Below are 21,696 nucleotides of genomic sequence, written 5' to 3' on the forward strand. Positions count from 1 at the left end.
CCCAGTTCTCTGGGCATACCCACCCAGTCAGGTTTTCAGGATATCCACAGTGAATATGATTTGCATATGAAGAAGGCAGCACATGCAAATCTAGCTCACGCATATTCATTGTGGATAACCTGCCAATCTGATTGGCAAGGTGTGGTTGAGAAGCACTGTTCAAAGGAATCCCACAAAGACACATCGTATTTAGAAACTGCCTAGTTAGAAAAATCAAGCATCAGATTAATTCCTTCAGTCCTTTCCACTGTGCAGAAAGACTGACTGCTAATACTGTTCATCTTAGAAGATTTTCTGTCCGTCAACAAGTTAACTGCAAAAAAAAAAAAAAAAAAAGCAGTTATTTGACTGATTTGGAAGGGATCATAATTGACGTGTGTTCAAAATAGAAGCAGATATTTTGTAGGCCTCTCTTCATTGTTTTAAAGTTTAAGCGCTCTAACTTGAAAATTTTCCTTGCATCAAGTTCTCAGCATTGTTTTCAATCAGTAGCTGCTTGATCAACACACAGTCCAAATTGTACTCTGGAGAAAACTGAGATGCAACCAGATTATTCAGGGAGCAGTGGTCTCTTGGTCCTGACCAAAACTGCTACTGCAGTGTCTGGGCTACATAGAGGGGTCCAACTAAAGGTCCACCAAGCATAGTACAGTAAAACCTTGGATTGCAAGTAACTTGGTTTGCAAGTGTTTTGCAAGACAAAACATTATATTAAATTTTAACTTGATATACAAGCAATGTCTTGCAATACAAGTACAAACAGTATACATACATCACAACTGAGCCAATGGTTCTTCTCTCTCTGACGCTGCAGGAGTGTAGTGACCTCTAAATGAGCGAGGTCTTGCAATACAAGTATGTATAATATTTTGTATCAAAGTTTTTGGGTTGTGGTACGAATTTCCATTATTTCTTATGGGGAAATTTGCTTTAATATATGATTGCTTTGGATTACAAGTATGCTTCTAGAACGAATTATGCTCGCAAACCAAGGTTTTACTGTTCAGTGGTACCTCGGTTTACGAGTGCACCAGTTTGCGAGTGTTTTGCAAGACGAGCAAAACATTCGCAAAATCGGCGCCTCGGACACCGAGCGTGCCTCGATTTGCGAGCGCTCCCCCCCCCCGTGAACCGGCACCCCCCTGCCACCATCGGGCACCCCCCTGCCGCGACCTGAGGTTCCCCCAACCCACCCGAACCCTTTTCTTACTTTAGTGTAGCCTCCGCACCGGCACCAGTATGTCCTGTGCGTTGGTGCCGGTGCCCGAAGATCTGCCTCCTGTGCTGGGCCTTGAGCATGTGCGCATGTTCAAGGCCTGAGAGTTCACGTTCTCTCGAGAGAACTCTCAGGCCTTGAGCATGCGCACATGCTCAAGGCCCAGCACAGGAGGCAGATCTTCGGGCACTGGCACCAACGCACAGGACATGCTGGTGCCGGTGCGGAGGCTACACTAAAGTAAGAAGAGGGTTCGGGTGGGTTGGGGGGACCTCAGGTCGCGGCGGGGGGTGCCCGATGGCAGCGGGGGGAGTGCCCGATGGCGGCAGGGGGTGCCGGATCACGGGGGAGAGGGTGCTGGTTCACGGGGGGGCCTTTTGGGGGGAGCAATGCTGGTTCTCGTGGGGGGGAGCAGCGCTGCTGTCCTTGGGGGGGGGAGGGTGGGGGGGTGGGAACATATCAAAGCGAGTTTCCATTATTTCCTATGGGGAAACTCGCTTTGATAAACAAGCATTTTGGATTATGAGCATGCTCCTGGAACGGATTATGCTGGTAATCCAAGGTACCACTGTATTTGGGTTTCAGCTGTGGGCCAGTCTGGATCCCATAATATGGATAAATTCTGTGCTGCTGATCACCAGTAAATTTCCCCAAGTCCACTTATATTGGTTTATGGATGCTCCCTCAATTGTTGGTTCCAAATAAGCTGGAAGCCCCAAAGCAAAGGAGGAAACTGTTGTCAAAACCAAATTTATTTTCTGAGCTGACTCCATTCGATTTGTATTGTAGACACAAGTTAAGTCTTCTGTCCTTCTGGACTAGTATTCCAGAAGAGAGAGAAGTCTGCTGCCACTATTACAACCAGTTCCCTGCTAAATAAAGAACAGTGCTAAGGGTTAATCTTAAAGGAGACTTCCCTCCTGGCCCTCCAGACTAATAAGGAGTTTAGTGACCTCAAGAAAATAGAGTTTTATAAAAGGAGTCTATGGACCTTGCATGTAGAAAATGCATGCATCTAAAATATTTTACAGTAAAATGTTAATGTTTCTAGCCAGTGTAATTGCAACTTTTTTATAGCAAATTTCTGAATACTAAAATCTCTCAATCCAGCAGCCTCCATACTCAACACACATTTAAATCATATCTTAGGAAATGTTTGATTCTCCTACAGGATATTCATGTACAGTACAGAAGGTGAATTGCATAGTCACATTGGTTGAGTCCTCCTTTCACTATTATACAAATTGAAAATGTGCTTAATATCAAAGTTTAAACTGTGCCTTGTGTATTTTAAGGATAATCTATAATAGGTTTTGAATTTTTGTTTTATTTCAAAGTCTGTTGATATTGGTATATATGAAAATGTGATCCTTTTTTTCCCCCATGTCTTAGTTTGTTTTCCTCACCTATGTGCTTGGTGTGGCCTGGCTTGGCGTCTTTGGATTTTCTGCTGTGCCCGTTTTCATGTTCTACAATATATGGTCGTCCTGTGAAGTCATCAAGTCCCTGCAGTCAAATGCCACTGCTTCAGGAGACCAGATCTGTGTGGATATACGGCAATATGGTATACATTTTCATCTCGGCTAACAGTGAATTGTTCATCTTTGCTACCAATGATGTGCAGTAGCATTTTGAGTTTTGATATATTGAGAGATAGGAAAGTTTGGCAAAGCAGTACAATTTTGGGGGGAAAACCCAAGAGAATGGGGACTTGTATAGCGCCTTTTTGTGGCTGTGGCCTTTCAAAGCTGACATTCAAAGTAGTGGGCACTGGAGGATTAAGTGACTTGCCCAGGGTCACAAGGAGCAGCACTGGAATTTGATCTCACAACCTCTGGGTTGCAGAGGCAGCAGCTCTACCAGTGAGCCATAGCAATGAATATGAGAATACATACAGTATATGAGAGGCTAATTGTACAATCACCATACATGTGCATTAGTATTTGAGCCTTTGCCATGTTTGAGTTTTGGTATTGCTGGGCAGGTATTCAATCGGCAAGATTCTTTGGACAAAAATGTATTTCATGGACTCATTTGCATGTTAATACAGAATTTTGAAAGAAAAAATAGGTTGCATAACAAAGGAAAAATCATCTTGGTCTAGTATCTGTATCATTTCTGAATATACCATGGGAAAGAGATATCCTTGGTGGTCGCCCGGAGTATCATGGTGCTGGGCTGTGGGTGGAAGAGAGGGAATGTTTTTGTGGAAGGAGAGAGAGGGTTGTTGTGATAGTCCTGGGGTAGGCAATTCCGGTCCTCGAGAGCCACAGGCAGGTCAGGTTTTCAGGATGCCCACAAAAAATATGCGTGAGATAGATTTGCATCTCAAGGAGGCAGTGCATGCAGATCCATCTCGTATATATTCATTGTGGATATCCTGAAAACCTGACCTGCCTGTGGCTCTCGAGGACCGGAATTGCCTACCCCTGTGCTGGTCAATCCCACTAACAAAAGGGGGAAGGGGATTCTGACGCCTAAGCTAACATCTCCAAATGGGGTGCCAATTTTTCAATTTTGTACAGAGCATTGGCTAGCATATAGTCATCCCTAACTTACCGTATTTTCACTCATATACCGCGCACCTGTGTAAAACGCGCACACGGGTATAGCGCATGGGAAACTGTAATTTATGTAAATAAATTTTTATATACCGCGCACACCCGTATACCGCGCATGCCGCCCCGACTCTCCCGTCACCGCCCGACTCTCCTTTCGCCCGCCCCAACTCTCCTCTGGCCACCCCGACTCTCTTTTCGGCCGCCCTGACTCTCCTCTCCCCCTTGAAGTCCTGTCCCCACCCTGAAAGCCTGATGCCCCCCCCCCCCCCGACATCCGATTCACCCCCCCCCCCCGCAGGACCACTCGCACCCCCACCCCGAAGGAGCACCCGCACTCCTACCCGAAGGACCGCTCGCACCCCCACAGCCTCCTGACCCCCCCCCATCATGTAGAAGCTCCTACCGTTGTCCTGCTGCTTCCTCTTCCGGTGGTCCCAGCCCTTCTGTGAGCCCTGCGTCTTCGCTGCTTCCTCTTCCGGCGGTCCCGCCCTTTCTCTGATGTCAGAGAAAGGGCGGGACCGCCGGAAGAGGAAGCAGCGCAGACGCAGGGCTCACAGAAGGGCCGGGACCGCCGGAAGAGGAAGCAGCAGGACAACTCTGATGTCAGAGAAAGGGCGGGACCGCCGGAAGAGGAAGCAGCGCAGACGCAGGGCTCACAGAAGGGCCGGGACCGCCGGAAGAGGAAGCAGCAGGACAACGGTAGGAGCTTCTACATGATGGTGGGGGGGGGTGCGGGTGCAAGTGCGTGCGAGCGGTCCTTCGGGGTGGGGGTGCGAGCGGTCTTGTGGGGTGAATCGGACGTCGGGGGGGGGGGAACGATGTAAAAAAAAATTTATACAACACGCAAGGTTATGCATGGTTTGTAAAAATCATGTATAACGCGCACGTTATATGCATGAAAATACGGTAACTCTCCAGGCCAGTCACCCATTTGGTGGCCATTAGAGCATTATCAGATAGGATGGTATGCAGTGGGTTAAAGTGAATGCACATTTGTGCCCAGTGCTTCTGGATTGTATCAAGATTTCCCACTTAGCATGTGATCTCTGGATTTTTCAGGCTAAGGGCAGGAAGTACCATGTGCAGCTGTAGAACTGATGGCATCAGCATGCAGGTGGTGGAGAGACTTGTATAGAGTGTGCTGTAGTGGTTAGAGCTACAGCAGTACAAACTAAATCCCAGTAAAGCAGGAGTGTCGAAGTCCCTCCTCGAGGGCCACAATCCAGTCGGGTTTTCAGGATTTCCCCAATGAATATGCATGAGATCTATTAGCATACAATGAAAGCAGTGCATGCAAATAGATCTCATGCATATTCATTGGGGAAATCCTGAAAACCTGACTGGATTGCGGCCCTCGAGGAGGGACTTTGACACCTGTGCCCTAAAGGGTATTCGAAAGCGATCATGGAGTAAAATGGTCTCAGTAACCCACTTGGATAGGGATAATTCACTACCAGGATATTTCCATCCAATGCCAAGTCATTCAGGTTATAAGATTACCATTACTGACCAAATTACCTCCACCTCCTTTTTTGTGTAACCAATTTTTACTGTATCATATATTCATTATTCTTTTACTTTTTATACACAGCCAAATCAACACTTACTGAGACCATTTTACTCCACGATCGCTTTCGAATACCCTTTAGTGGAATTTAGTTTGTTACTGAGGTTATTCCTATAGAATCCCACTTTTCATCTTCTGAGTTTTATTGAGTTAGAGCTACAGCCTCAGCACCCTGAGGTTGTGGGTTCAAACTCCTTGTTGCTGCTTGTTCCACTGGGCAAGTCACTTAATCCTCCACTGCCCCAGGTACATTAAATTGTGAGCCTGCCGGAACAGATAAGGAAAATACTTGAAGTACCTGTATGTAAACCGCTTTGAGTGTGGTTGTGAAAACTACAATCATTGAGTTCCAGGAGAAGTGCTGCAGGGAATGGGGAAAGTCAAATCTGTGAATAAATGAATGCTCTTGGGGAACAGATGTGCTGCCTGTTCCCAATCAGGTCAGTGAACTAGAGAATGACACGGTGACAAAATTCATTACCGTCCCCGTCCCCACGGATAACCATGGGAAACCATCTTCATGTCATTCTTTAAGGAGAGAGGGAAGAATCAGAGTATGAATGGCCACAACCACTGACCTGCAAGCTTTGCTTTGAAGAATGCTGGTGTAGAAGGACTGAGGTTGAAATAGACACTAGAAAATAACATGGGATTATTTCCCGTGGTTATCCGCGGGGACGGGAACGGTGATGAATTTTGTCACCGTGTCATTCTCTGCAATGAACCTACTATTTCCAGAGTCACACTGCAGATTTCAGAGCATACCCTGTAGAAAGCCACAGCAAGGTGGCTGAAACGTCAGTTTTTACCTGACAAAAAATGCAACGAGACCCGGAAACCTGCAACAAGCAAAATGCCAGCTGCGGAAACCCTGAGAGAACAAGCAGATGGGTAGACTGGATGGGCCATTTGGAAATATCCAAGATTAATATAGCAGTACCACATTTAACAGTGTTTCATTTGATACATTTATCCAAAGTAGTTCCAAACATATTATAATTTTACTCCATTAATTTAGTACTCGTATGATATTACCACACAAGGATGACTGGTTTAAATGATTTGATCCTGTGAACTTGCAGGCTTGACACAAACAATTGCAGCATGGATCTTTTAACAGCTCTACATGAGAGACACAGTCAGCATTGAAGTTTGACTTGAGCCTTGTATGTCTTTCTCTTTATCTGGTCAAATAATATTTAGATATGACCAGATGCATGTTTTAAACCCACAAAGTCTTAGAACACTAGAACTAGATCACCTGACTAGTGGGGTTTTCAGATTAACTGCAGTGAGTACGCAGGAGTTTGCACACACAAAATGTATGTAAATGTGTGTCCTGCATGATGGCAGATAGAGGCCTGCCCTACCCCACCATCCATTATCTTCTCTTCTCCCTAAGAGATCTCACATGCCTGTCCCACACTATCTTGAATTCAGATACAGTTTCCACCAGGAGACCATTCCATGAATCTACCACCCTTTCTGTAAAAAGTATTTTCTTACATTACTCCTGAGCCTATCACCTCTTAACTTCATCCTATGCCCTCTCCTTCCAGAATTTTCCTACATTTGAAAAAGACTCGCCTCCTGTACATTAACGCCACAGAGATATTTCAACATATCTTCATATTCCTTCTCTCCTGTCTTTCCTCTAGAGCAGTGGTTCCCAAACCCTTCCTGGGGGACCCCCCAGCCAGTCGGGTTTTCAAGATATCCCTAATGAATATGCATGAGAGAGATTTGCATATAATGGAAGCGACAGGTATGCAAATCTCTCTCATGCATATTCATTAGGGATATCTTGAAAACCCGACTGGTTGGGGGTCCCCCAGGACAGGGTTTGGGAACCACTGCTCTAGAGCAGGGATGCCCACACTTTTTGGGCTTGCGAGCTACTTTTAAAATGACCAAGTCAAAATGATCTACCAACAATAACATTTTAAAAAAACACAACGCACACTGTACGCATACAATTGTTAATTATCATTCCTATTCTGGGTTTTTTTCAAAGAGGTCAAAGGAGATGACTCTATGCACTGTCACCTCAGTAACAACCATACAAAAATGGACAAATACCCACCCCCTCCCTTTTTACTAAACCACGATAGCAGTTTTTAGCGCAGGGAGCTGCGCTGAATGCCCAGCGCTGCTCTCGACGCTCATAGGCTCCCTGCGCTAAAAACCTCTTGCGGTTTAGTAAAAGGGGACCATATTGTAAAATATAGAGAGCAGATATAAATTCAGACACATTTTGATCATTAAATTTAAAATAAAATCATTTTTCCTACCTTGTCTGGTGATTTCATGAGTCTCTGGTTGCACTTTCTTCTTCTGACTGTGCATCCAATCTTTCTTCCCTTCTTTTAGCCTGTATGCTTCCTCTCTTCCTGACATCATTCCCCCCCCCCAACGTTTTCTTCTTCTCTTCCTGCCCTCTCTTTCTTTCTCTCTTCATGCCCCCTTTCTTTTTTTCTGTTTCTCTTCTTTCCTTTTGTCTCCCTGCCTGCCCTCTTTCTCCCTCCCTGCCCTCCCCCAAGCCACTGCCACTGCCATCGGATAACAGGCCCCCAAAGCCGCCCGCCGCCGGCCAAGCTCTCCTTGCTTCAGGCCCACCAGCATTCCTCTCCCCGACGTCAATTTTGCCGTCGGAGAGGAAGTTCCGCTGACCAGAACTTCCTCTCCGACGGCACAACTGACGTTGGGGAGAGGAAGGCTGATCGGCCCAAGATCGACCTATTGGGAAAAATGCTGCCGGGTCCTGCCTTTGAGGAAACAGAAAGTAGGCAGGACTGGCAGCAAGAAGAGCAAATCGCAAGCGTCACTGACCTGTCTCCCGCTTTAGCCCGCGAACTGGGCTCTAACATGTGCGTGCCGGCTTCCCTTCTCTCCCCCTCTCCCCCCCCGGACATAACTTCCGGTTTCAGAGGGAAGCAAAGGGAAGCCGGTACAAGCACATGTTAGCCCCCGGAGCATAAGTTCTTCAAGCCGTTTTATGTTTTTTTTTTAATGTTGAGCAGCGGAGGCAGCAGCAGAATTCAGGAGCGGACCAGTCAGGAGGGGAAAAAAGAGAAGGGAAGAAGGGAACCCACTCTGCGATCGACTGGGGTCGCCTGAGCGAGCGACCTGTCGATCGCGATCGACGCGTTGGGCACCCCTGCTCTAGAGTATACGTATTGTTATCTTAAAGTCTGTCCCCATACGATTTATGACAAAGGCCACTAACCAACTTTGTAGCAGCCCTCTGAACTGACTCCATTCTATTTATATGTATATTGTTGATGGTCAGAAAATCAGACTGGCCAGATGGCAGTGACCCTCAAGGACAAAGCTGAGAACCATCTGTCATGGCAAGAAGGATTTAATTTAGATTTCTACAATAACACATTAATGTAGCATGTGTGAATGCCATTTAGAGAGACTGTATAATGAAATGTCTAAAATAAGATATAGCCCACTGTTCTTCACTAGAGTTTTTAAAATCATTTTTCAATCTATATTATTTAAAAAAAAAAAAAAAAAAATCCTCAGAAGGGCAAATCTTAATGGGAGAATGTAGTGTTTTATTTCAAAATGTCCCTCGTCAGAGCTTTCAAATGCTGGCAGCTCTGCAGCCTTCCATGTCTCATGCAAAAAAAAAAAAAAAAAAAAGCTTTTCTCTCTCTCCTCTTTGTGAGATGTAATGGGGAAAAGGGGGCATTCTGTGCTATGTGGGAGACGGATTCGATAACAGCCTGTTGGCAGGCAGAAGCTGGATTTGATCCATGGATGATGCATGGTCTCCAGGAGGTGTGCTGCTCCAGAATTCCTACTGCCAATCCACAAAGCAGCAGCACTTGGCAGCTTGCGTGGGCGCGTGATAAGAGAACACAGATGGCACGTGGGTGGGAGAGGGAGGAAAAACTGAAGGAGAGTCAGGAATTTGTGCTTTTTATATTGGAACTGTAACATGCCGTCGTGTTTGGTCATGTTTTTCAGGCATCATACCATGGAGTGCTTCACCTGGCAAAGCCTGTGGCTCAACCTTGGAGAGTATCTGCAGCACAAGTGAGGTACATATGTCGCCTCACACAGAACATCTTTTCACTTTTCCAGTGCACTTCCATTCAGGATCACTGCTCAAATTGATATCTCTAGAAATAGGGAAAATGCTTACGTACCTGATTTGTAGCCCGTTCAGAGCTCCTTTGAGAGGACGGGCTAAAAAAAAATCACCACACTGCTAACTTTAAAGTATCCTGCTCCCTTCCCATTCAGGAAAGGATGGAAATGCTACTGTTAGTAATGTAGCTCTAATGCAGTGGTCTCAAACTCAAACCCTTTGCAGGGCCACATTTTGGATTTGTAGGTACTTGGAGGGCCGCAGAAAAAAACAGTTAATGTCAATTTTGCATGAGGTAAAACTCTTTATAGTTTACAAATCTTTCCTTTTGGCTAAGTTTTAATAATAATTTTGTAATTTATAGCTAAAGAGACATATGATCAAGAAATTGTTTTATTTTACTTTTGTGATTATGATAAACATACCGAGGGCGTCAAAATAGTACCTGGCGGGCCGCATGTGGCCCCCAGGCCGCATGTTTGAGACCACTGCTCTAATGTGACTAGAGAGTGACACTGGGATAAATTTTTCCCCGAACCTGCGGGAACTCATTTTCCTGTCCCGTCCTGGCGAGTTCTTTTTTTTTTTTTTCTGCCCCATTCCTGCGAGCTCTGTCCTCATCTGCACAAGCCTCAAGCACTTTAAAACCATAAGTGTTCAAGGCTTGTGCAGTTAAGGCTGAGCGTTCAGGAATGGGGCAAGGACAGTGACAGAACTCGTGGGGATGGGACGGGGAAATGGAGTTCCTGAGGGGACGGGGAAAAATTTGTCCCTGTGTCCTTCTCTAAATGTGACCATGGTTTAAAGCAGTGGTCTCAAACTCATTCCCTTTGCAGGGCCACATTTTGGATTTCTAAGTACTTGGAGGGCCTCAGAAAAAAATAGTTAATGTCTTATTAAAGAGTTTGAGACCACTGAGTTAAGGGGAACGGTTAATCCGCTGGCTGGGTTGGAGGGCAGAGGGGAGAACAGGACAATCAAGCCATTGTGACATCACTGATGAGGTTGGCTCTTATTGGTGGAATGAGGCATTATGACATCACAATCTCAGCTTTGCTTCCCAAAGACAAACAGGATGTCATGGTTACAGTTAAGCCAGTGGTCTCAAACTCAAACCCTCTGCAGGGCCACATTTTGTATTTGTAGGTACTTGCAGAGCCTCCGAAAAAATAGTTAATGTCTTATTAAAGAGTTTGAGACCACTGAGTTAAGGGGAACGGTTAATCCGCTGGCTGGGTTGGAGGGCAGAGGGGAGAACAGGACAATCAAGCCATTGTGACATCACTGATGAGGTTGGCTCTTATTGGTGGAATGAGGCATTATGACATCACAATCTCAGCTTTGCTTCCCAAAGACAAACAGGATGTCATGGTTACAGTTAAGCCAGTGGTCTCAAACTCAAACCCTCTGCAGGGCCACATTTTGTATTTGTAGGTACTTGCAGAGCCTCAGAAAAAATAGTTAATGTCTTATTAAAGAAATGACAATTTTGCATGAGGTAAGACTCTTTATAGTTTATAAATCTTTCTTTTTGGCTAAGTCTTAGATAATAATATTGTCATTTATAACTAAAGAGACATATGATCAAGAAACTGTTTTATTTTGCTTTTGTGATTATGATAAACATACCGAGGGCCTCAAAATAGTATCTGGCGGGCCGCATGTGGTCCCCGGGCCACGAGTTTGAGACCACTGCTTTAACCCTTTCAGGACCATAAGGATCGTAGGCCAATTTTTGTGGTTTTGACGACATTTTTATGGTAAAAAGGGCTTGCAGATGCCAAAAAATTGATTTTTTTTTTGTGAAATATCATTATTTTTATTTAAAAAAATCACACTTCTGGCTTATGGACAGTGTGGCAAGTGAATCTTCTCGTCAATCTGGCAACGACGCTAATGAATGAATGTCGGAACCAGTTTGTTTACATAAAGGCAGTATCATATGGAATCCGTACATATCAAATTTAGAACTGTAGACTATCCCAATCAAAATTTATAGGATTTTAAAGTTATGGGACAAATATGTCCCTTGGTCCTGAAAGGGTTAAAGGGACTTAGGGTTACAAAGCCATCAATTAAAACAAGATCTGTCTTCTGGAAAGTCCATCAGTCAGATGCACACAATAAATCATCTCCTTGTTTTGGGGCAGATTTTCAGGATATTCTTAATATGCATAAGAGATTTGCTTACATTGAATCATGCAAACCCCTCTCATTCATAATAGGGATATCCTGAAAACCTGACCCATTGGTGGCCCCTTAGTCTGAGATTAAATACCATAGTTTTACTAGGTAACTTTTTTGTGTGTGTGTGTATGTGTGTGCTTTTGTGCACATCATGGCTCAGTGAGAATTTGAAGGTCAGATTGTAGACACAGTCAGATGAGAGGTTAGCCATTATCTGATAGTCTGAAAAGTCACAAGCAGGTTGACCAAAACCCCCTTTTTAATTTATTTATTTTATAAAGTTACTGTTGGCAATGGAGGAACTTTAAGTGCACATGCAGTAGTAGTATGTAAATCTGATATAAAAACTAGGCCTTACCACTGTCTGTGCCCAGTCACTTCCAGTTGATTTTTTTTTGTAGTGAGTTGTAATACCCTGCATTTATTATAATAATAATTTGTTTTTATATACCTCAACAGTTTACAATTTTTTTTTTTTTTTAAGTAATCACCAGTAATATACAAATATAAAACTCCCATAAGTGGCGAGACGGAAATGAATAAGACACTGGGATTGGATTACTTTTTGAATCTGTATCAGGGCATGCTTACTGTCTAATAATAATAATAACAGTTTATATACCGCAATACCGTTAAGTTCTATGCGGTTTACAAAAGATTAGTGGAGTACAAATTGAGTTGACTTACAAATTGAATTAACTTAAGGGATGTGGGAACAATGGGGAGAAAGGGCAAGAGAGGGGAAAGAGGGAAGTGGGTCAGCTGTCTAGGTATTTCAGGAATAGGTGGGTTTTGAGGTGTTTCCTGAATACCTCATAAGTGGTGGGCAGTAGGAGTTGTTCTAGGTCTTTACCCCATAGAGCAGCCTGATGTGAGAGAAGATGCTCATGGTGTTTTTTTAGTTTGCAACCTCTAACCGGGGGAGAAACGAAGTGCAAGTGGGAGCTTCTCTTGTGTTTGTTGGCTGAGAAGGAGAATAGGTCAGTGATGTATTTAGGGGTTAGACCGTAGAAAACTTTAAAACGGAGGCAGGCGAACTTAAACTTTACATTACAATTTCTCATGAGCTGCCATTGGATGCAAAAAAAGAACACACTGTCTCAATTTCAGCATATATTGTAAATTGGTGTGTAGAAATAAAAGAATTTTAATTGAACAGACTAAGCAGGCAAAAACCAAGCAGGTTGAGGGTTAGAACCAGTTTAAAAGGATGTTCACACAAGTGGTGATGCTTTATGCTACCTGGAAAAAAAAATTTAGTTTTATAGTACAAAACCTGGGGAGCAGACTTAAATTGCAGCTTTAGAAGTTTGATTTTGTGGGTGGGCGAGGTGAGATGAGCATCCTTAACTGCTTTTTCAGGGACTTCCAACAGAAGAAAAATCTAGAACTGTTTGGTCATAAAGCAGTTACACGTAAACACCTTACCCACCACTCATGGTCTGTTTTCCAGAGGGTTTAAAAAAAAAAAATTCTTTATTGATTTTCCATACTTCAATAGTGCAATACATGAATATATAACACATAATACATCAATATTTTCTCCCACCCCCCGACTCAATGATTATTCAATAAAACACAGCGACATAGATTTTCCCAATAACCTTACCCTATTCAGATTAATAATATCCTCCCACCCCAAGTGTAAATAGTTTTCCAGGGGGAGAGCTCTTTTGAAAGAAAATGAGATGGATTAGGTGTAGAAGTTTTCTGAAGTGCAGACTTGTATAAATAATGCTCCTTCTTATTAAATATAATAGTATGCGTGCTGGCCAACTGACCTATATGTTTCCATATTTCATTAAATGGCAACTTGTGACATTTTACTGTTTAAGAAATAAATTATCATACCTTTCCATCACCATAAGCCTTAAAAATTAGAATGGACTGTAATAAAAATTGAAAGTTGACAAAGTTTTAGTCTCCTATAAGAGGCTGGTATTAATATCATGTTTGTTTTTTGCCTTTCAATTCCTCCCTAGTTCTACATGTCCTATCATCTGTTCATTGTGGCTTGTGCTGGAGCTGGAGCCACTGTTATTGCACTGGTGAGTAACACTTCATATTCCAAGTTCCTCAAATGTCGAGTGTGGGGGTGGGTGGGAAGGGAAATCCAAAGCAAAATTGCATCATTAAAAAAAACATATTATAGAAAGTATGCACAAAAATTGATACCTCCTTACCAATTACGTTGGGTGTTTTTTATGGATTCACATAAGTGAACTTGCTTGCTTTTGAAAATAAGGGACTAAAATGCAGGTACTAGAATGCCAACCATGGGAAGCATCCCAGGGATCTACAGTACCAACAGGTCATACCTACCCCATGACACAGCATTCATGGAAAACGTTACCTTTGGAAACAAAATAAGGCTTGATCCTATCAAGAAAGTAAGTAAAACTGTTGCCTAGTTACATGACATCCCTTGAGAGCCCAATGTACTTTTCCTATCCCTCACACAAATGTATAAAATTCTTAAATGAGGCTAAGCTAAATTACGTCCCTTTCTTTGTTCCCCCACCTGCAGCATCACACTGCTCTTGCTGGCTGCAGTAGGTGAGCAGGTTGCAAAGTGTGAGTTGTATTTCTTGGTCCTTGCAGAGACAAAAGTATGCTGTGGAGAGATAAATCTTGTGTCTCTGATATTTGCCAGATTAAAGAAATACAATTAAAAAAACTTCTGCTGCATTTTTTTTTCTAGTAGGGAAGACACTCTCTTTCACTGCACATCTGTTTAGCAGAATCCCTAGAGGTTTTGGCTTTTTGTGACCCAACTTGAACACAATGCACCTTTCAATGGAGGCCACATTTAGCACTAAGGGGACAATTTTACAACTGCATCCCTCTGTGTAGGCACCCTAAGGCTGTGCAATAGGAGCCTATACTATAGCAGCACTTGGGCGATCCAGATGCTTTATAGCTACTTGCATAACCTGGCATCAGTATGCCTGACATTCAGGTGCCCATAGTTATACCAACCATACAACTGGCCTAAGTCTGGCTGACTAAATGCAACAGGCATGTGCATAATGTACAGCAGGGCTGGGCAACCTCGGTCTTTGAGGGCCAAAACTCCATCGAGGAATAGAACAAGTAGATGTGAATCGCTTGTTTACTCTTACCAAAAATACTAGGCCTAGGGGGCATGCGATAAACCTACTAAGTAGTAGATTTAAAACAAACTGGAGAAAATATTTCTTCACTCAACATGTAATTAAACTCTGGAATTCATTGCTAGAGAATGTGGTGAAAGCAGTTAGCCTAGCTGGATCTAAAATATATTTGGATAATTTCCTAAAACAGAAGTCCATAAAACGTTACAATAAACTTGAACATAAGAATAGCCTTAACTGGGTCAGACGAATGGTCCATCAAGCCCAGTTGACCGTTCTCACGGTGGCCAATCTAGGCCACTAGTACCTGGCCAAAACCCAAGGTGTAGCAACATTCCATGCTACTAATACAGGGCAAGCAGTGGCTTCCCCCTTGTCTTTCTCAATAACAGACTATGGACTTTTCCTCCAGGAACTTGTTCAAACCTTTCGTAAAAGAAATCCACTCCTTATCCCTAGGATAAGCAGCATAAAATGTTTTACTCCTTGGGATCTTGCCAGGTACTTTTGACCTGGGTTGTTCACTGTTAGAAACAGGATACTGGGCTTGATGGGCCTTTGGTCTATCCCAGTATGGCAATTATGTTCTTATGAGGTGTCAGTATTTGCATACAATGGAGGCAGTGTGCAAATAAATCTCATGTATATTCATTGTGGAAATCCTGAAAACCTAGTAGAGTTGAAGGTTTCAAGGACCAAGATTGCCCACCTCTGCCATATAGTTTTCAGTAAGTTAAGTGCATAAATGGGATCTCTGTTCATATTTACACCCCCTTGCAGATAAGCACTAAGTAAATTAAGTGGGTATTTGCAGAATAGTGCTTACTTTTTGCCGGTATGTGTACACATACACACAGGTGCTCGTATTATAAACATTTATGTGCACAACAGACACCTAGATTATAGACATACCCTTCTTGTGGCTTAACGAGTATTTAGAATGCTGTACAATTAAAGAGATCCTTAAAATATGGACAAATGAGCCATCTGAAAAGGCTCATACACTCGGGCTGCTTTATATTTGTTTTCCACTAAGCAGATGCCTGAGATGCTGTTTACTATAGTTTTTCCAATTGGCCTGCATTGTTTGCTGATAGTACAAGTTGTTTGATCATTTAGCAGCTTAGCACAAAAAAAAAAAAAAAAAGCACCTCAGATGAAACACAGGGTGATGAGCTATGTTTAGCAAAGCTCATGAAAAAACATCACAGGCTGCATTATAGGAGCACTGTCAGGTCAAAGTACTTGCTGGTGATCCCAGGCTGCAAGATCCCTCTGTATGTCTCTTCTCTTACCCTCTCTAACTTGTCCCAGCAGGCCACAAGAAATGTTAAGTCTCTGGAAACCCCTTTTTGTCTGGCTCATAAATATATAAAAGTGTTTTCATTAAATTGATGGCCTGGCTTTCTAATCCCAGCCTTTTGTCAATATTATTTGGGAGTTGATTCAGACCTCCATAACTTACTCTAGAGCAGATGAGGATAGAAATGATCCTTACTCATTCTTGTCATGCCAATTACCGTAATGCAGTAGTTCATAATCCAATCCTTGGGACACATCTAGCCAGTCAGGTTTCCAGGATACCCACAATGAATATGCATGAGATAAATATGCATGCATTGTATGCAAAATGTATTCTTTGGGGATAGCATGTAAACCTGACTAGCTGGCTATGTCCCAAGGACTGGGTTGGAAACCTTGTTGTAATGTAGAATGCCAATGGCTTCCTGTTGCCTGATGGGCATGAGGGCATGCTAAGAACCTAGCAAACCTTGCCTCTGGTGGGAAAAATACCATTATGCATTGTCAGGACCAGGAATATAGCAAAATATCTCATAGGATTTGTTAAGCTGATAGTAAGGTACTGCAATTTAGTAAATCCAGGGGGAAAATTAACTTGTTATATAATAGTCAAGAACACACTGCTTTACTGTGGATTAGTAACTAGGCCCCTAAATAAATTATACAGAAATGATGATTTTCCTTTTCGAAGGAGTAAAAGTTAAATGAAAGTTGATTTTATTTGTTTCTACTCCAGTGAAATTTTCTTCACCTGTGATTGGCCCTCTTCAGTTTCAACATTTCCGTTGGGACACTATTATACACATACATATAAATACTGTAGTTCTACACAGTCCATCTTCACTAGGTTTAGAAAGTGGTCATCTTTCCAAGAGATTCCATTGATGGTGTACTCATAGGCATTAATTATTACCCTAGGATAGGATCTAATATTTTTTTTTAAATGTCCTTTCTCATGTTTGCTTTAGAGGAAACACCAGTATAACACAGGCACTTTAGTTAGTGCATTAGAGGCTGTACCCTCACCTCCATCTCTGGTCTTGCTCCCCTCGAGGTAACTTTAGGTTGTGGGAGAGGAAGGGCCAGGAAGAAAGTGTTGTATTGGTGAGAAGAGTGGGCACATAAGATGATGCCAGTTTTTTCTAGGGTTACCAGACGCCTGGGAAAATACGGACATGTTCTCTTTTTAGAGAACTGTCCAGGTCCTGGACATACATTCCAAAATCTGGCAGTTTGTCCAGGTTTTGAAAAGCGCTGAGCTCCGGCCACGTCTGGAGGGCTTCCAACAAGCATGCGTGGATGACGTCGCACGTATCAGCGCATGCAGGAAGCCCTCCAAACGCAGCCTGGAGATCAAGAGAAAGAGAGATGCGTTTTTGAGGTGGGGCGAGGGCAGGGCATAACGGGGTGGGGCCATGCAATCAGCAAATCTGGTAACCCTAGTTTTTATCCCTTTTTAAAATGCCTTGCCTGCATGCCTGGCTTGTCCACCTAGATGGCTGTTGCACAAAGGCTCAAGCTTAGAGAATGCTATGTTCAAGCTTTCTGGAGTCACTGTAGCTACGAGTTGCCTGCAACCTCATGGGGTTTTTTTTTCTGGTCTTTCAAAACTACTGCACCAGCTTTTTAGATCATCTCTGAAGAATTCACAAAGGCTGATGTCTAACCAACTTGCATGTTGGGCATCTCTAGACTATCTGCTGTAAGGAGTAAAATTAAATGGTTGATTTTTAAAGCAGCAGTACTGATATTTTCAGTTGACAGTTTGAGCCTTTTTTTCCTGGTGGCTTAGTGCTGTAAGATTCTGGCAGCGACCATCTTCTTGGCCTTTCACCATTATGGCTTTTGGAAGATCAAAGAGTTGATCTGCTGTTCAGCATCAGAAATATCTTGATGCTTCTAAATCACAGAGACGGCAAAGACTGCTTACATGATGAGGGTTACATTCTGTATTTTATATTTATTTATATTTTGCACTATCCAAAGTTTTAGACAGATTAAAACAGACACACACATCATTAAATTGAGACAATGAACAGTCAGTGGAGGCCCTGCTTATAATAGCAAGTTCACAATATTTTTAATGAAAATGACCAACAGTGTAGTGGGGGAGGAGGGGTCTAAATAAAACGGTTAGAAAACGAACTAGTTCATGGCTGCCCAAGTCCAGTCCTCGAGATCTACTGGCAGGCCAGGTTTTCAGGATATCCACAATGAATATGCATGAGACGGAGATTTGCACACCAAGAAGGCAGTGCAGGCAATCTCTCTCATGCATATTCATTGTGGATATCCTGAAAACCTGGCCTACCAGTAGATCAGTAGGTAGATTTAAATCTCGAGGACCGGACTTGGGCAGCCCTGGACTAATTGATATCCTGAGGAAAATTAGAAGTACTGCTGCCTTAAATTTTTACTAGAGTCAAAATGTGTGTTCATCTGTGGCAGTGTGTGATTTTGCCCTCTTCTCACTCAGATTAAAGTATGATTGCTTTAAAAAAAATGTATCCAAGGCTGTTTTGGACATCAGCTGTCTGTGTCTTATTGTCTTTTTGTATTTGTTTTTTTTGTTCTCTTCCACCAGCTGGTCTACATGATGGCTACCACATATAACTATGCAGTTTTGAAGTTTAAGAGTCGGGAAGATTGCTGCACTAAATTCTAAATTGTATAGGTCCCTTAATGAGCTTTATAGGCTGCAGTGTTGTAGCTTGAAGTGCCACTGACATCCTGCACTGACAGTCCCGCTTTAGCATTTTGTATGACAGTAATTTTGTGAATAGCTTCAATACAACATTATATTAGCCTATTAAAATAAGATGATGATTATGTGTGAACCATGAAGTGAATGAGACCTGGCTACATTTTCTGTTCAGTGTTAACATTCAGCTACTCCTTTAGAGATGGGCCTATTTTTTGATCTAAAAACCATTCCACCTGTCTCGTCTTTCACTTTTGTTCAATGTGCAAACTGGATTCTTACCTTTTATCTTTTGTAACAAGGCATCTTTAGCAAACTTTGGAAAACTGGAATACTGAGATTGCAATTTCATCTCTTTCATACACACATACTTCTTTTAAGAACTGTATCAGAGTTACCAAAAGTTACATGGAGGAGAGAGAGGACTGAGGGAATAAAGATCCTAAACAGTGGTAATAATTAAAGTACTTGCACTTGTATTAGGAGAACCTCCCTGTTCCTATATGTTGTCCAAAATAAACTGTGTAGTGGACTACACTTTTAAGTATACTATAGCTATTGGCCTTGGCTTTCTGCTGCAGTCTTACCATACATAAATGTAATCCATGGTTATAGTCAAGAGGACAAGGGCTGTAAGAATAACTATTTAATAGTTTTATACACAATGATGACAATAACATGCATTTCCATGTGCAGAGAGCTGACAAGAGGGAAGGCTCAAAGATGAAGCAAAAAGATGCTTATCCTCTAGGATGGTGGTCAGTACTTGGAACTGGCTTCTAGCAGAGATTAAAAGAGCAAAAGTAGGGGCAGAATTCATACAGGCATGGGATAGACACAAAGGGACTTGTTCTCTGATCTTCTCCTTCCCTGACACTTAAGCCTGATGGGATAAGAAGACAGGTGCACCTGGTGGACTAAATGGTCCTTTTCTGTAGGAGTCACTGCCATCTGAGCTTTCATAACCTTTATATTTATTCCAAAGATTATGGCCAATTATAAAAATGAAATTAAAATTGAGGGAAAATGGCCACACAACTATTTTGTTTTAGATCTCAAAATAAAGGTCCTCAACTTTGTAAGCTGATTTGTATCTTATATATGTTGTACAGATTATTATTTTTTCTTTTTTTTATGTGACTGATTTTTCAAAACCAGGTCTCGAGATGTAAGTCTGGCTTAATGGGATGTGAAACTGGCAGAGAGGCGAGAACTAGGGTTTACAGATGAACATTTGTGGTATAAAAGATGGCTGCAGGCAGTACTTCTCAACCTTTATTTCAGGGTTTTGAATTTGCTTGATTTTTGTGGTGCACTGAATCAAGTTTTTAAATCCCAATAACTAGTGGGTAATGGATTACAGAATACCAGGAATTGTATTTTACAAAATTGGAGTCTAAAAGCCTATAGCAAAATTAGACAAATTTATAAATGTATGTAGGATGAGGATGATGGCAAGGTATGAATTTTTTTTTTTTTTTAATTTTTACCTACAGCATGACAACTTGGGGAAGCATGCAGTTATTTTGTAGACCCTTTCCCTCTCCTCATTCACTGCACAATTGTATTTGGCACCTCTACTTGTCTTTATGCTTCTCGATCCTCTAGGCTACCACCATGCCCTGCAAAATTCTGTGCAAAATTCATCCCATCATTCCCTGTATTAGCAAGGCTCCTTCACATCCTCCTTCTCCCTCAAGGTGGCAGGAGCAGAGTGGCTCTTTGCTACCTGGATTCACTCAGTTGCAACATTTGGTGCAGGTAGGGACATTCCTGTTCAAACTCTAGAGCGGTGGTTCTCAACCTTCTGTTGTTGACACACCTGACAGACGGTGATCAGGTATGTGACAAACTGAATACTAAAATTCACAGCTGAGCAGAGCATGCCTAAATATTTAATTATTTTTAGAATGAATTTGCCTAGCCCACATCAAAAAGCTGTAGGCAACACATCAGTCCCAGATTTCTCATTTGTCATACAACAAAACAAATATATATTCAAATTCTGATGTCACATCAGCAACACCACACAATCCCTCTACTGAAGCAACAAAAAAACAAAACCCTACAAATATACTACTCAGAAGCGTTATAGCATATAGCAGACCTGCAACATGTTCCATTGGGGCTCGAGGCAGCAGTTATTGGGAGTAGTGGGGAAGCAGAGATGGGGACCAGTTAGGGGGATTTTTAAGAACCTGACTCTCAAGATTCTGGTCTTCCCAGCTTGCAAGTAGTGATGGTTGTTGAGAATTACTGCTCTAGAGTGAAGTCAACAGAGCAGATGGTTGATATAGCATAAAATCCTGCTCTCCTGGCTGGAGGGAGAGAGGACAGCACTGGGGCTATTGGGACACACAGGTTGAGAAGCACTGCTGCTTTAAAATTGAAAAAGAAACTTAACAGGTTTTCTTGCAAAGTAAACTGCAACGAAGTCCACAGAACCTCAATGTTTTGTTTGTAGTTGAATTAAACACAGTATACTTTTTAAGGTTTTAACAGTTCTGGAAATTGCATGCTTTAGTTTATAAGCAGCCTTTAATACTGATATTTTATGAATCCAATATATTTCATTTTCCTGTTGTAGACTGAACACTGTAGCCTGTTCTCCCTATTTACTTTAAATATGATTTTAAGATGTTAGTTTATGGAATGTATTTTTACCTCCTTTGTATAAAAGTGTTCAACTAGAATCTCTGCACTGAAAATATGAATATGTTCTGTCTGCCTTTAGCCTTCAAGCTATAGTAAGGTGCAGATCAACTTTCCTCCTTTTACTGCTTTTTCTCTCCTGTTCTGTGCTAACAAGTTTTTAGAGACATTTTGGCAGTTTCTTGTGCATGCTAACCACCTCCAGCATTAATATTAGCTAAACTATAGAATGGAATGCATGTCTGACATTCTAGAGAGATCTGAGATCCTTTTGTTTGATTTCTTAATGATAGGG

At 42.3% G+C, this 21,696-nt stretch overlaps 1 protein-coding gene across 10 annotated transcripts in view; it reads left to right on the plus strand.

Annotated features, from left to right (window-relative positions):
• GPM6B (glycoprotein M6B) overlaps positions 1-21,696 on the plus strand; it is a 282,829-nt gene that overhangs the window by 259,446 nt on the left and 1,687 nt on the right. For 7 of the 10 annotated variants that reach the window (XM_033948387.1, XM_033948389.1, XM_033948384.1 and 4 more), the window contains 3 exons: positions 2,609-2,780; positions 9,323-9,396; positions 13,616-13,681. In XM_033948387.1, the coding sequence (XP_033804278.1) occupies positions 2,609-2,780; positions 9,323-9,396; positions 13,616-13,681 (312 nt within the window). Of the gene's footprint in view, positions 1-2,608; positions 2,781-9,322; positions 9,397-13,615; positions 13,682-18,632; positions 20,694-21,696 lie in introns of those variants that run through there. The other 3 variants (XM_033948388.1, XM_033948393.1, XM_033948391.1) reach the window with 1 other exon arrangement.

The sequence above is a fragment of the Geotrypetes seraphini genome, chromosome 6, assembly GCF_902459505.1.
Source record: "Geotrypetes seraphini chromosome 6, aGeoSer1.1, whole genome shotgun sequence".
Classification (NCBI taxonomy): domain Eukaryota; kingdom Metazoa; phylum Chordata; class Amphibia; order Gymnophiona; family Dermophiidae; genus Geotrypetes; species Geotrypetes seraphini.